The following is a 13,008-nucleotide window of genomic DNA, read 5'->3' on the forward strand; positions in this document are numbered from 1 at the left end:
CTTTTTTTATTAAACATGGTGCAACACAACCAATGCATTGCAAAAATCAGATGAATTGTCTGTTTGGACTACTGCTGTTACAACACATGAGGTGAAGTGGTAACCAAATAGACTGTTGTCATTTAGACACCTCAAAGTATCTATTTCTAGTTCTTAGTTTTTTAATACCTTGTATTTTCTTTCTCATTTTTATGTAAAGCACTTAATTACCATTGTGTATGAAATTTGGTATAAAAAATTTGCCTTGCAATGAAGCTAAAATATGTTGATATGCTGTATTGTTACTATAAAACTCTTACAACAAACATGTCTTCTAATATCTTAAATTGTCGCGTATACCGAGCTGCAACCTGGAAACCGTAGCAAGACGTTTCGCACTGGTCTGAGCTTGAATGTGCCCCAGTTTTTACTTAATTTTATATACTTGACATTTACGTAAAGGTGCAGTGTGTAGATTTTAGCGGCATCTAGTGGTGAGATTGAGAATTGCACATAGAGAAGCTACGGTGGCCGACACAGGACGAAGATGTCGTTGTCTAAAACAGCAGAGGGTAGCCATTGTGATTATAAATTAGGTAATTATATTTACTTAATTATTCAGTAAACCAAAATGTTATTGTGAATATTATTGTTACTTGTTCATGGTGTCAGTGTTTCATTTGTAAGAACAACATAGTGACGAAACACGCTCTGTGGAGCAGTTTGTCCGTTTAGGGTTACTTAAGAAATATGGTGGTGGTCTTTATACAACTCTGAAAACATAGCTGTGTATTATATTTAATTTCTGTCAATACTGTAGATCCTCCTAAATATTGCACACTGCACCTTTAAATGTGTGTATGTGCATAATAGGATCTTTCTGCTTTTGAATCAGTATTTGAGACCATCTATAAATATAACATTACTTAAAGCTTTCATTTCTGCATGTTTAGATTGAGTACAAATGAGGAATGTTTAATATTTTCACATTCTTGCTTGAGGTAACTTTTTTTCAATGTAGAAAGTACTATTTTTTTTTTTTCTGCTTAAATTCTCTTGATAGATTAGGAATTTTATTTATTTAATTTTTTTTAATTTTTTTTTTTTTTTAGTTTATGCCTTAGCCTACAGTATTTTTTAAATCCAGCAGTTACAGTATTGACCAAATAGACTACAATCAATGATGCATGTCTTGTGTTAAAACTAAATGTAGGAATCTGATTATATTCCCAATTGGGCAGTGGCAAAAAAATAAATATTGTCTTTAAAATCTGTTTATTGTTTATGCAGAAAGGTTGCAATATAGGAGTAAAACAAATAGGATTTTTGACTTATAAACATGCAACACAACATATAATGCTCTGATGATTCTTTATTTGCATAGAAAGCAAAGATAATTTTTAGTTATTTTGCAAGTATGATGAATAGCAGTTATTCTAACAACATGTAAATCATGTTTAGTGGCACAGCAAAGGAAATACTAGATATACTGAATAAAGATTTTCACTTTAAGCAACAGTGCACTTAAGCTGTTTTTTTTTTTTTTTGCTTCTGGAATCAGTGGACTGAGGTGTAACTTCATCTTGTTGCACTTAATCTGCCAATGAAATTAGATCATCAAGACATTATTAATAGTGACACATACAGTACAGTACACATGTGCACAAACCACCGTCTGTTTCCTTTTATCTCTCACCTGCAAACACCTCGACTTCACACAGAGTGAGGTATTTCTCATGCCCAGGCAGAAAAATGTTGACATATCGCCCTCTAATAGGTTTAAACACAAAGGTTTCTGTAGCTCCAGCTGGAATGTGTTTAATGGTGGCAGCTCTGTTTAAACACACCGAGACAGAAAAATACAGAGAGATTTATCAATCAAAAAGGCTAAGAATCAAGATTGTATTCAAAGTTTTTAGTAATTCTTGTTTTATACACTCTCTAAAATAGGCTGAGACAGAAGATACTTACAGCTCATTATTGTTGCCATTATTTTCCAGGCTGTTGCCGATACGGATCTGAGCACCTCCAATCCTCTCTTCACAACAGTCTCCACGATTAGTGATGCTAACCCTGGTCACCTTGCGCACTTCCTTTAAGTCAACTCTCCACCAGGGATCATTGTCTGCAGTGTGAGTGCAGGACCCAAGCAAGAAATTTGATTCTTTACTGCCATCAACAGCATGTTCAGCACCTGCTAAATGATTGTATGTGGAGGACTGGACAGCTTTAGCTCCAAGAGCGAGATTCCCTGTTCAGCAAATAAAGTAGATTTCACTGTATAATCATTATGCAAAGTCATGTAAACAAAATGATTATAGTTTTTTTTTTTTTAAATGTTTAAATTCTATAAACAGTTTCAAACAATATTTAATGCAACAAAGAAGAGTCCCTTGAAACACAGCACTCTGATGTCTCTATTACTGTTATTAAAGAAAAAAAAACAGTTATGAACAAATTAATAAGTACTTAAATACATTTGATCAAGATTCTTCTTCTCTCTCTTTCCCCTACCTGCAAATACCTCAACTTCACACAGAGTGAGGATTTTCCCATCCCCAGGTAGAAAAATGTTGACATATCGCCCTTTAATAGGCTTAAACTCAAATGTTTCTGTGGCTCCAGCCTTAATGTGTTTAATGGTGGCAGCCCTGTTTTATTCAAAGCAAAAAATCTTTAGATTTTAGTCATTCTTATATTCTCTATAAAGAAAGTAAAGCCAGAATATACTTACAGCTCATTATTGTTGCCATTATTTTCCAGGCTGTTGCCGATACGGATCTGAGCACCATTTAGCTGCTCTGGACAACAGTCTCCACGATTAGTGATGATAACACTGGTTACCTGATGCACTTGCTTTAAGTCAAGTCTCCACCAGGGGTCTTTGCTCCATGTGGTATGAGTGCAAGACCCGAAATAGTGATTTGACAGTCTACTGCCATCGATAGCATTTTGAGCAGCTCCTGTGTCATGTGTGGAAGACTGGACAGCTTCAGCTCCAACAGCGAGATTCTCTGTTCAATATAAAATAAAGTATTTCACAGTATAATCCCATAATGGGACATTGTGCAAAGTCATGTAATCAAAATGATTGATTATAGGTTTTTAAATGTTTAAATTCTGTAGTTTCAAACTATTTAAAGCAATGAAGAGCACTCACTTGAAAAACAAGAACACTCCTTTACTGTTAAAAAACAACAACAACAACAAAAAGTTATGCACAAATACATACATACAAGCACATTAACTAATTTTATCACAAAGTCTTTTTTGTCTCTCTTCCTTACCTGCAAATACCTCAACTTCACACAGAGTGAGGACTTTTTGAGACCCAGGTACAACAATGTTGACATATCGCCCTTTAGTGGGCTTAAACTCAAACGTTTGTGTGGCTTCATATGGAGTGCACTTAATGACGGAGACCCTGTTAAAACACACAGGGGCAGAGCAGTGGCAGTTACAGCTCTGAAAATACAGATATTTATGTAAAAGTGAAGAAGAGTGTCACGCCCACAGACTGTTTTTGTTGTGCTTTGCTCCCCATGTGCTCCTTGACTAAGTTCTCCACCGCCTAATTAATGCTATCTGATTCGCCTGTGTTGATTAATTACCTAGTGTTTAAATACCCCAGTCTGTGCATTGTGTCTCTGTCGGCTGTCAATGTCTTTAACGTCATCCTTGTGTGTTCCACTTCCTGTGATGGATTTTCCCTGTGCTTCATTTATTAAAAGGTTCATCGGATGCCCATTTTCCACAAGTTGATACGATTCTTTAGGGTCTTAATGAAAAGTCTATAATATACTTTGGTTAAAAATTCTCAATGGTAGTGTAAAACAACACCCTTTTTACCTTGTCAAAATCAGCTCTGCAAAAATCATCTCATTCTGTTCGAGTCTGCTTTAAATGCAAATGAGCTCTGCTCGCTCCGCCCCTCTCTTCTCTCTGTGGTGCAATGAGCCTGTTTACTTTAGCCGCATTTAGCCGCTAAACTTGCTAATTAGCACATTATTAGGAAAGACGATCGCAAGATTCATAAAAAAAAAAACGCTTATACTCACTTCTGTTGTAAGTGAAGCTGGATCACGAATGATTCGAGTGAACATAGATGGATATATGTAGATCGGGAGGCACATTCCCTTCACAAACAAAAGTAATCTACTGCATCTTCAGCAGCTCAGATGTTGGGAGTAAATCACGAACACTACGTTCATTATTACATCCAGCAACACAACACCTCAATTGCTCAATCTGAGATTTTCTTGTCTAATTTACATCCCTGCTCCGGCATTCAAACAAAGAGGGCAGACTGTTACAACTGATCTAAGGCAGTGTTAATTTTGACAGCAAATTCTGATTTAGTCTTAGTCTTAGTCTTTGGAATAATACACCATTTAGTTTTAGTCCTATTTTAGTCATCTGAAATCTTTTAATCTTAGTCTAGTTTAGTTGACTAAATATCATAAAAGTTTTAGTCTTAGTTTAGTCTTAAGTCTTTTAGTCTTAGTCTAGTTTTAGTAGACCAAATATTAGCATATTTTTTCTCCATAATTCACGTAATTGTAAGTATATTACAATATATGGAAGCATATAGAGAATACAGGCACATATCTAATTGTTGTAATAAAAAACATTTATTTTATTAAATGTCAAAAACATTAGCCTTTTTCACAAAAATAACCATAAGACCTGCTCTCCCTGAACAATATACATGCTCCCTGAAAAAGATATGCATTGTCCCTGAATTATATGAAACGCATATGACATCCTAGACCAAGCTCTGACATTTCTGTCTGTCTGTCTGTTCATGAGACAACCGCTGCCCTCGGACCGCGTGCACAAGACGTTAGCGTGTTGCTAACGAGAAAAGTCAACTTAAATTAACCAAAGCTTTGTAACCAAGACTGTGCATCCAAGTATAATGTATAACTAAATATAATGTATAACAAACGTCCTCATAACTTGAAAACCGCGGCTTTTGAAAATGGCTTTGCCAAGATCAACCTGCCCTCAAAAGATTCGCTCTGATTGGATTTCCCCACAAAAGGGTAGTTCTTATTGGATCTCTTCTCCATTCATCCCGCCCCAACATTTTCCTCTCGTTTTTATTCGTTGACTAAAGTTTCAGTTAAATTTCATCATCGTCTTCGTCATCATATCTGACTTTTTATTTAGTTTTTATTTAGTTTTCGTCTGTAAAAAATGTTCGTTGACGAATATTTTTCGTCATAGTCTTCGTCAACGAAATTAACACTGATCTAAGGTAAGACGCTCATGTCAATAAAAGTGAACTTAGCATCCGATGACCCCTTTAAAGACTTTTGGACATTTCCATGTCTCCTCGCTCCATCGTCTATGTTAGAATTGTGACAGAACAGCCGACCTAAAAACAGATACTTCCATGTTTTCCCAGTGTTTTTTCTCTCTGTTGTGTTTCATGGATCTCCTCCTTATATAGAAATTGCTCGACAAGGGCCACACTACACTGTTCGTATTCCTCACTAACCTCACCAGCTATCCAGACGATGCGTTTTATGATGGCAGCTTAAACATCACGTACAGAACGTCATTGTCCTAGGACGGTCCTCGAGCGAACTTCGCCACTTTCGTGGAGTGGACACTCTGGACCCAGCGTCCAACCCACCATCTCCCCGCCGCGCAGAGCGGATGCCCGAGTCCACAAGGAACGACCGAGCCATGGATCGCCGCGGAGCCCATCCTGCTCATGACATCAGTCCAGTTGCATGAGCCGGTAACAACGCCCGCCCCGAGAGAGAACGCCAAGGCCAGTGATGTCTTGGAGGGGAGCTCCGCCCACTGCAACATGGCTGAGGGTGAGTTGGTTAAAGAACTGGGTGAATGGAAAGCAGAGGAGGATCTTATAGACTTGTGGGCTGACTTACTTCCTCTCCTCCTTTGGAGCCCTTAGTCTATCACGTTTTCCCATCCTGCCCAGAGAAAGACTGTGTCCCCAAGAGCATCCCTTAGAGCCCAAAGGCTCTCAAATGCCCACCCCCTCCCACCTGCTCCACTTCCTCTTCCGCTGTCGTCTGTCAGCCCTTCCGCTCACCCTCAGTCCTCCATCTGTGCGGTGGGTTTGCCGCGGGTCTGCCAGCTTCTATTGGCGTTATGGCTGGAGGATCCCTTGTCTCTGCCTCCAGCCTCAGAGTCCCGGACTCCGCCTCGGCCCTTCGACCCAGCGGCTCCACCATGGCCCCTAGTTCTCTCCTCTCCGCCGTGGCCCGGCAGTCCACTAGCTCCACTGGACTCCCTAGTCACTCCGGCTCCGTCCTGGTCTGGCATCGACCATCCTGCACCTCGAGACTCCACTCCTCCTGCTTCACCTCATCCCTCTGGCTCCGTCTGGCTCCTCCATCCCTCCGGCTCCACCTTGGTCCTCTGTCGCTCTGCCTCCACCGCGGTCTCCCGGATGCACGGTTCCGTGCAGGTCCGCGGCGCCACTTGCTCCACCTTGGTCCTCCAGATCCTCCCTGTCACCCTGGATCTTTGGCTCTCCGTCCCCGCCTCGGGCTCCTACACCACCTGCTCCGCCGCCTTTGGTCGGCCCCCTGGAGTCGTCAGCCCTGCCTCCTCCATGGTTCCTCCCTCTGTTGGCTCCACTGTGGCCATCACCATGGCTGTGGCCTGGGTCATGTCTGGCTCCTCCTGCTCCAAGTCCCTCCTGTCGTCTTTCTGGCTCCTCCCTCTGTCTGGTCCACCCTGGTTCCTACTGTTTCCTTCATGGTTCCTTCCTCCGTCATCTGCCCTATGGACTCTGTTCGTCATCCTCCTCCCAGACGTTCGTTCTCCTCCTGAGCCTTCACCCGAGGTTCCACTGCGCGAGGATGCGCTTTCCGGGAAGGGGGCGATAATGTCACACCCATCTAGTGTTTCAATATACCCCAGTCTGTGCATTGTCTCTGTCAGCTGTCAGTGTCTTCAATGTCATCCTTGTGTGTTCCTCTGTTGGATTTTCCCTGTGTTATATTTATTAAAGACTTTTGAATGTTTCCACGTCTCCTCGCTTCATCACCTATGTTAGAACTGTGAAAAAGAGATGCCTTCAAACATGCCACATACATGTAGAATGCCAAATTCAAGTAGCAATCTTAGAGAGCTTTTCACAATACAAACTGTTCAATTGGTTGGTGATTTTGAACATATTAAATTAAGGTTAAAATTTTGCATCTTGTTTTAGTCTAGATATATCATTATCATGAGAAGATGATACAACAACAGAAACATTTCTCACAGTTCATTGTTGTTTCCGTTGTTTTCCAGACTGTTGCCAATACGAATCTCAGCTCCAATAATTCGCTCTTGGCAACAGTCTCCACGATTAGTGATGATAACCCTGCTGACACTGTAGACATCTTTGAGGTCCACTCTCCACCATGGGTTAAGCTCAAATTGAGTGTGAGTGCATGAGCTCTGGTGGTAATCAGAGTTTCTGTTTCCATCTACTGCACGTTGAGCAGTTCCTCTTGAATCGTATGTGGAGGACTGAACAGTTTTGCCGCCAAGAGCAAGATTCTCTGTTCAGTATGACATGAAAGAAAGAAAAAGGCAAGATAACTTTAAAGCAATACAAATAAGTATGTCATGGTTACACAATCTCCTTTATTTTAAAATCCAGACATTTCTATATAATTCTATATTTACCTGTCCAATCTGCAATGCACAGCTCAGAAGAAAGTGTGAGCAACAAAATCACAAGTACACCCATTCTGATCTAAAAATACACACATACACACAATTAACACATAATCTCAGCACATGCAGGAATTATTTTCCAATCTCATCCATTTTTGCACATATTTATTACTATTGTAATTGTAAAATAGTATAGAAGCAGAGCTGGGTAGTAACTGATCACAGTAACATGGATTATGTAATCAGATTCCAAAAATTAAAAACTTGTTATTACTTGTTAAAACTGGTTAAATTATATTTTAAAATATTCTGAACTACAGTTACTTTTTTATTTATTACATGATTACATATTGTTCATAAAATAGCAGTAGTTTATTCATAAATTCTATTCACAAAAATCATTTCAGTTTTAAGAATAGTTTTCCCAGCATTTCAACATTTGCATTAACTACTAATGAACACATTCATTTTTATTTAAATTATCGCTCAGTATTACTATTTCTTCAGAAAGGCTTTTGTCTTTCAAACACACTAAAATGCACAAATTCACATTGTTTCTTATTTACGCGTAATGCAGTGATTGCCAAACTTCTGTCTGCTGAACCTATCTAATAAATTATATTTACTTGAAGAATCCCCCCGAGATTTTAAAATAAATATTTTAATAATTAAGTATCACATTTGCACATTGTTCACGGTTCTTTGTTGTGCAGGTAAACAAATAAAATATTTTTTTCAGAAAATGATTATAATTGTATATTTATTGATTTAATTAATTATTTGCTTTTCATTAAACTCATGAACCCCTTGCAATTCTTTGTTAATGTAACGTAACGTTTAATGCACTTCATGTCGTCAATAACAACGAATGGAATACATTTTCTTTTTCTTTGCATTTTACAAGTACAAGATTATCCTACTTAAATCTGTTTGATAAAGGAGTTAGGTCAAAAGTAGTGGTTTAATTTAAAAAAAATTACGAATTAATCGCACATTTTATGCTGAAATTAATCGTGATTAATTCCATCTGACATTAATGTTTTTAATTATACTTTTATATGGCAAAAAATTTAAATTCAATCTTCAAATTAATGTAGAGAAAACATAAAAAAACATATATTTTCATATTTGTGTAATGCAATCTTTTATGACCGAAGGCAAGTATCATATCATATGATACCAACTGATGTGTCTATGAATTTTTTCCCCTATTTTTTAACCACAGATTATAGCCATTCAACATTACAATGGAAATGAGAGCTATCACTTTAACATTTATTAGACTTTAAAAAAAACCTTCTAATTTAAGCGAACTTAAAACAATCTTCACATAAACCCCATGATAATAAATGTCATATAGCTACCTGTGCCTTTCAGCAAGAAAATATAGCCTAATTTAATAAAGTTATCAAACACTAAATTCTAAATTAAACAAAGATAAAGCTTAAAATAACAGAAGTTATTGATTTCCTCTTTTTAATTTTGTTCTTTAATTAACAGACATCACAGCAGCTGGTCATTAGGATATTTTGGCTGCTGTTTCTTTAAAAGCTGCAGCTGCTGAACTTGAGGCGGATATGATAGGCTACAATGTAAGTTTTTATTATTTCTGAATTACATTTAAAGCTTTAAATGTAACTAAGAATAATAAATACTTACATTTATTATTTTTACACAGTTTTAAGGCAGCTTTAATCACCTTTTTTGTAACTTCTTAAATTAACTGACGACATAACTACAACACTGCATACCCATAGTTTCATTTCGGTTTGAATATGAAACAGCACTTTATTAGAGCACGCGTCTGCAACGTCTCCCGCTCGATGTGCTCGTAAAGACATTCTGGGTAAAGGCTAGAAGGAATACAGCTCTAGCTACTGGGCATGCTCACATCAATGTAACGTTATTTTAGTAACACTGTACAACAATAAAACTGTTTTTGTATTATAGTAAGGGCTAAGTTTAGGGTTGGGGGTAGATGTAGACGTTAAAAAAAAAAAAAAAAAAAAAAAAAAAAACACACACAATCCAATAGGTAGAACAATTCATTTCATTGTTAGTTTCCGGTCGGAGCTGTATCCCTTCTAGCCACAACCGACATTCTGCGTCTAAATAAACGCAATTCTTCAGCAGTTGTGAGTGGGATGACCAAACCTAGCCCCGCCCTTGCATTAATTGCTTAAATATTTTTAATGCCTTAAACTGAAAAAAATTAATCGTCTGTGCTAATTGTGACACCACTAGTCAAAAGTAATCAAAAGTAATATAAAAGTAATCAAAAAGTAGTCTGACTGCATAACCTAAAATGTGTTATGTAATCGTAAAAACAATTTTTGTCAGGTAATTTGGAATCGGTAACAGACTACAATTTGTGAGTAATCTGCCTAGCTCTGTATAGAAGTAGCCTATGACTTAAAGTCAGTGTAATGACTTTGACAGTGACTTTAAAGTTGACAACAACACCTATAGTGCACATGGACCAAATGGTTGAGTTAATATCCCAATCAGAAGTGTAATAAATTCATTAGCATGTGCCACTGATGGCGCTGAAAATAGAGCTAGACCATAATTCTTACCTGTCTGTCCTCAGTTTAAGTGTTTGAAGCACAGATCAATGTGTGATGATCAACACTGTGTGCAGGTCTTTTTATATGTGGTTTTCATACATGAACTGGGTGTTTGTATGCAAGAATGTGTTGCAAAAATCTGATAAACTGGAACACTGTCTGGACTACTGCTGTTACAACACATGAGGTGAAAAAATAACCAAATAAACTATTTCATTTTAAATACTGATGTGACGACACTTTTGGTCGTTACTTGGTTGTGTGTGTGTTGTTTCTGAGTCTTTGCAGGTGTCTGGATGGTTGCTGTGTGAATGGAAACACTGGTGCGCAGGCAGTTCTTTGTCTATAAAACTTCTCTTCGCTTGTGACGAAAGGACGTAGCTTTTTGGTGGGATCCGGTGTCAGCTCTCCGGTCTTTGTGCCCTGTCTACGTTGCTCGAGACGAGTTGAGAATGATTCGTTTTAGGCCTGATGGTTAAATAAAGTTTTGTTTTTCAACGCAAATGCACTCGTCTTCTCCTTATTTGTAGTGATCCTTTCGGGATCACAACACTGAAAAATAAGTTCATTTTTGTGTATTGTTAGAAATGAAAAAACAACGTTTATTGTTAAATTCACACAAGGAATTAAAATTGTACTTTTACAGTTAGTATTAGTATTTAATTCCATTTCTGAGTAATTAGTATTTAGTTCCATTCTGAATGGGGGTGGGGGAGAAACGAGGTTTCAGGCTCTGTTTTTTGCCCCATTCCTTTGTGTTGTTGCCTGTGGTTGTTGTAGCATTATGCTTGTATGGCCAAGCTTGACCTTTTCCTGAGAATATTTTAAAAAAGTTGACTGGGGAAGTGATGGCAGCCCATTTCCCCATCATATAAATCCCTCTCTGCACCCTGGCCCACTTGCTGAAATGGCCAGTCAATAGAGAGTTTAGCAGTTCCCCTGCCATGGGGGAGAGGGGGTCTCCGCCTCAGAGGAGACAAGACAACTGTGAATTTATTGATTTATTTACTGTATCTTACTGTAAGTCAGTGGTTTTCAACCTAGAGGTTGCCAAGCTCACTCTAATTTGGGGGTTACAAACAGGGATAAAATTATTAGTTTGACCATAACCAAGATGAAATTCCCTACATTTTTTTTTATTATCATTAAAACTGTATTTGTTTACCATGATTTCAAAAACTCACATAAATACTGTCCAACATTAAGCAAAGTTAGTAGCAATCTCACACAGTCACAGCATGCAGCGTAGGTTTCGTTTTGTTTGAAATTATGGCAGAAGGCAGTGAAAGGTTTTACAGAGGGAAAATATACAAATTAAAATATGATAATGATTATGAATAATATGATTGTATCTCTGAAGGGAACCAACTATCTTCAGAAAAATTTCCATGTAAGCGCCACCTGCTGTCAGACAGTGGATTTATATTTTCTTTCAGCCTGTCTCCTGTCCTGGTGTTGTTTAATTTTTTATGCACAGAACCCACCAATTAAAAAAAAATAAAAAATAAGAATGATTTTTACTGAATTCTAACAAGGAATTAAAATGCTACTTTTACAATTAATATTTAGTTCTGCTTTGAATGGGGGTGGGGGACGGTTGGGTTTTCAGGCACTGTTTCTGGATAATTGCGTTTGCTCTTGTAAAGATTTGAATTAACAGACCCAACTTTCCTTATATCAACAATTTGTGCTCAGTCTTTTAGAAATGTCTTTCAAACATTTGTTCGGTATCTCACTACGGGCCTATAAAAAAAAAAAAAAAAAAAAATCGGACAAACGTGTGTGGTGAAGTCCAGCTTGCCGCTGCACAAATGTCTTGAATTGAAACGCCCTTAAACAATGCCCACGATGTGGCCACACCTTTGGTACTATAAGCCTTCTGGAGGACTAAAACCCATGCAATATAATAGCTTCCACTACTCAGTGGGAGAAGCATTGATGATGTGCCCTGGCCCTCTTGCTGAGATGGCTAATTGATAGAGAGTTTAGCATTTCCCCTGGCATGGGGACTGCCAGGAACGGAAGAAAGATTAGGAGGGAGGATAGCATCCTCTTCGTCTTCCTCCAAATCCTCCTCTAAAAGACAAGCAATTGCCTCCATCATCTTCGTCCTCCTCCACTTTGTCCCCCGCCAGCTCTCTTCAGCTGCACTGGGCCAGAGGACCAAGCTCGTCCATCTCCAAGGGAGGTGCATAAAGACTCGGGTTCCCCTTAACGGGAAATGAGAACAAAGTGGGCAACACTTGGGATTAGAGAGTGCAGCCTGTGCATGTCTTAACTCCCAGACATGCTATGCTCAAAGGGTGAGAGTCTTTAGATGAAATCAAAGATCTGCATGCACACGGGCGAGAGGGATCTTTCCCTTTCACTTTTCCACTGGGCCTGATGCCAGAGCTGGAACCAGTGCTTAGCCAAGACTGGCACTCACTCAGCCAGCTCCCGTTTCCACTGGCAGGGAGCAGAACTCTCCACGTCACCAACATATGACCGCAATCGCTTGTTAGCTCTTGTGGAAGGAGAGTGTTGATCTATTTTGCTGACCATTTTTGAACTGACATATTTAATTGTTGTGTTAATGTTGTTAATTTACCTGAACTCCAAAGGCTTTTAAAAATAGGCTTGTTCAAGATGCATCTGTGCCACGCAAACCGATTGGTGTATGACAAAGTACCGTGAGAGCAATTCAAAAGCAAAGAGTCGTCTGCAATTGCTCTCGTGGTACTTTGATTTCATATGCTGATCTGTCTGCGGAGCACCGATGAATCTCGAACAAGCCTAATGGCTACTTTCAAACTGCAGTCTGTAGTGGACG

The 13,008-nt window shown here is 38.6% G+C and overlaps 1 protein-coding gene across 1 annotated transcript; it reads right to left on the reverse strand.

The window, feature by feature from the left end:
* Positions 1 to 1,333: 1,333 nt before the first annotated feature.
* Positions 1,334 to 10,271, reverse strand: LOC127181948 (uncharacterized). The gene is made up of 10 exons (XM_051136987.1): positions 10,206 to 10,271; positions 7,639 to 7,708; positions 7,229 to 7,511; positions 3,267 to 3,403; positions 3,140 to 3,163; positions 2,714 to 2,993; positions 2,494 to 2,630; positions 1,951 to 2,230; positions 1,676 to 1,812; positions 1,334 to 1,576 (listed from the first exon to the last, which is right to left on the reverse strand). Exons 2-10 carry the CDS (start codon positions 7,700 to 7,702, stop codon positions 1,572 to 1,574), a joined length of 1,347 nt encoding a protein of 448 aa, XP_050992944.1. The 5' UTR covers positions 7,703 to 7,708; positions 10,206 to 10,271; the 3' UTR covers positions 1,334 to 1,571.
* Between the last annotated feature and the right edge of the window lie 2,737 nt (positions 10,272 to 13,008).

Source organism: Labeo rohita, chromosome 19, assembly GCF_022985175.1.
Source record: "Labeo rohita strain BAU-BD-2019 chromosome 19, IGBB_LRoh.1.0, whole genome shotgun sequence".
NCBI classification, from domain to species: Eukaryota; Metazoa; Chordata; class Actinopteri; order Cypriniformes; family Cyprinidae; genus Labeo; species Labeo rohita.

What these genes read in the sequence shown, in the direction of transcription:
- LOC127181948 (XM_051136987.1), bottom strand. Translation starts at nt 7,702, where the DNA reads ATGGGTGTACTTGTGATTTTGTTGCTCACACTTTCTTCTGAGCTGTGC. An exon ending in AACGGAAACAACAATGAACT is followed by an intron (nt 3,404 to 7,228) that starts GTGAGAAATGTT and finishes GTGTTTTAACAG; the next exon opens with GGTCTCCGTCATTAAGTGCA. An exon ending in AATGGCAACAATAATGAGCT is followed by an intron (nt 2,631 to 2,713) that starts GTAAGTATATTC and finishes TGAATAAAACAG; the next exon opens with GGCTGCCACCATTAAACACA.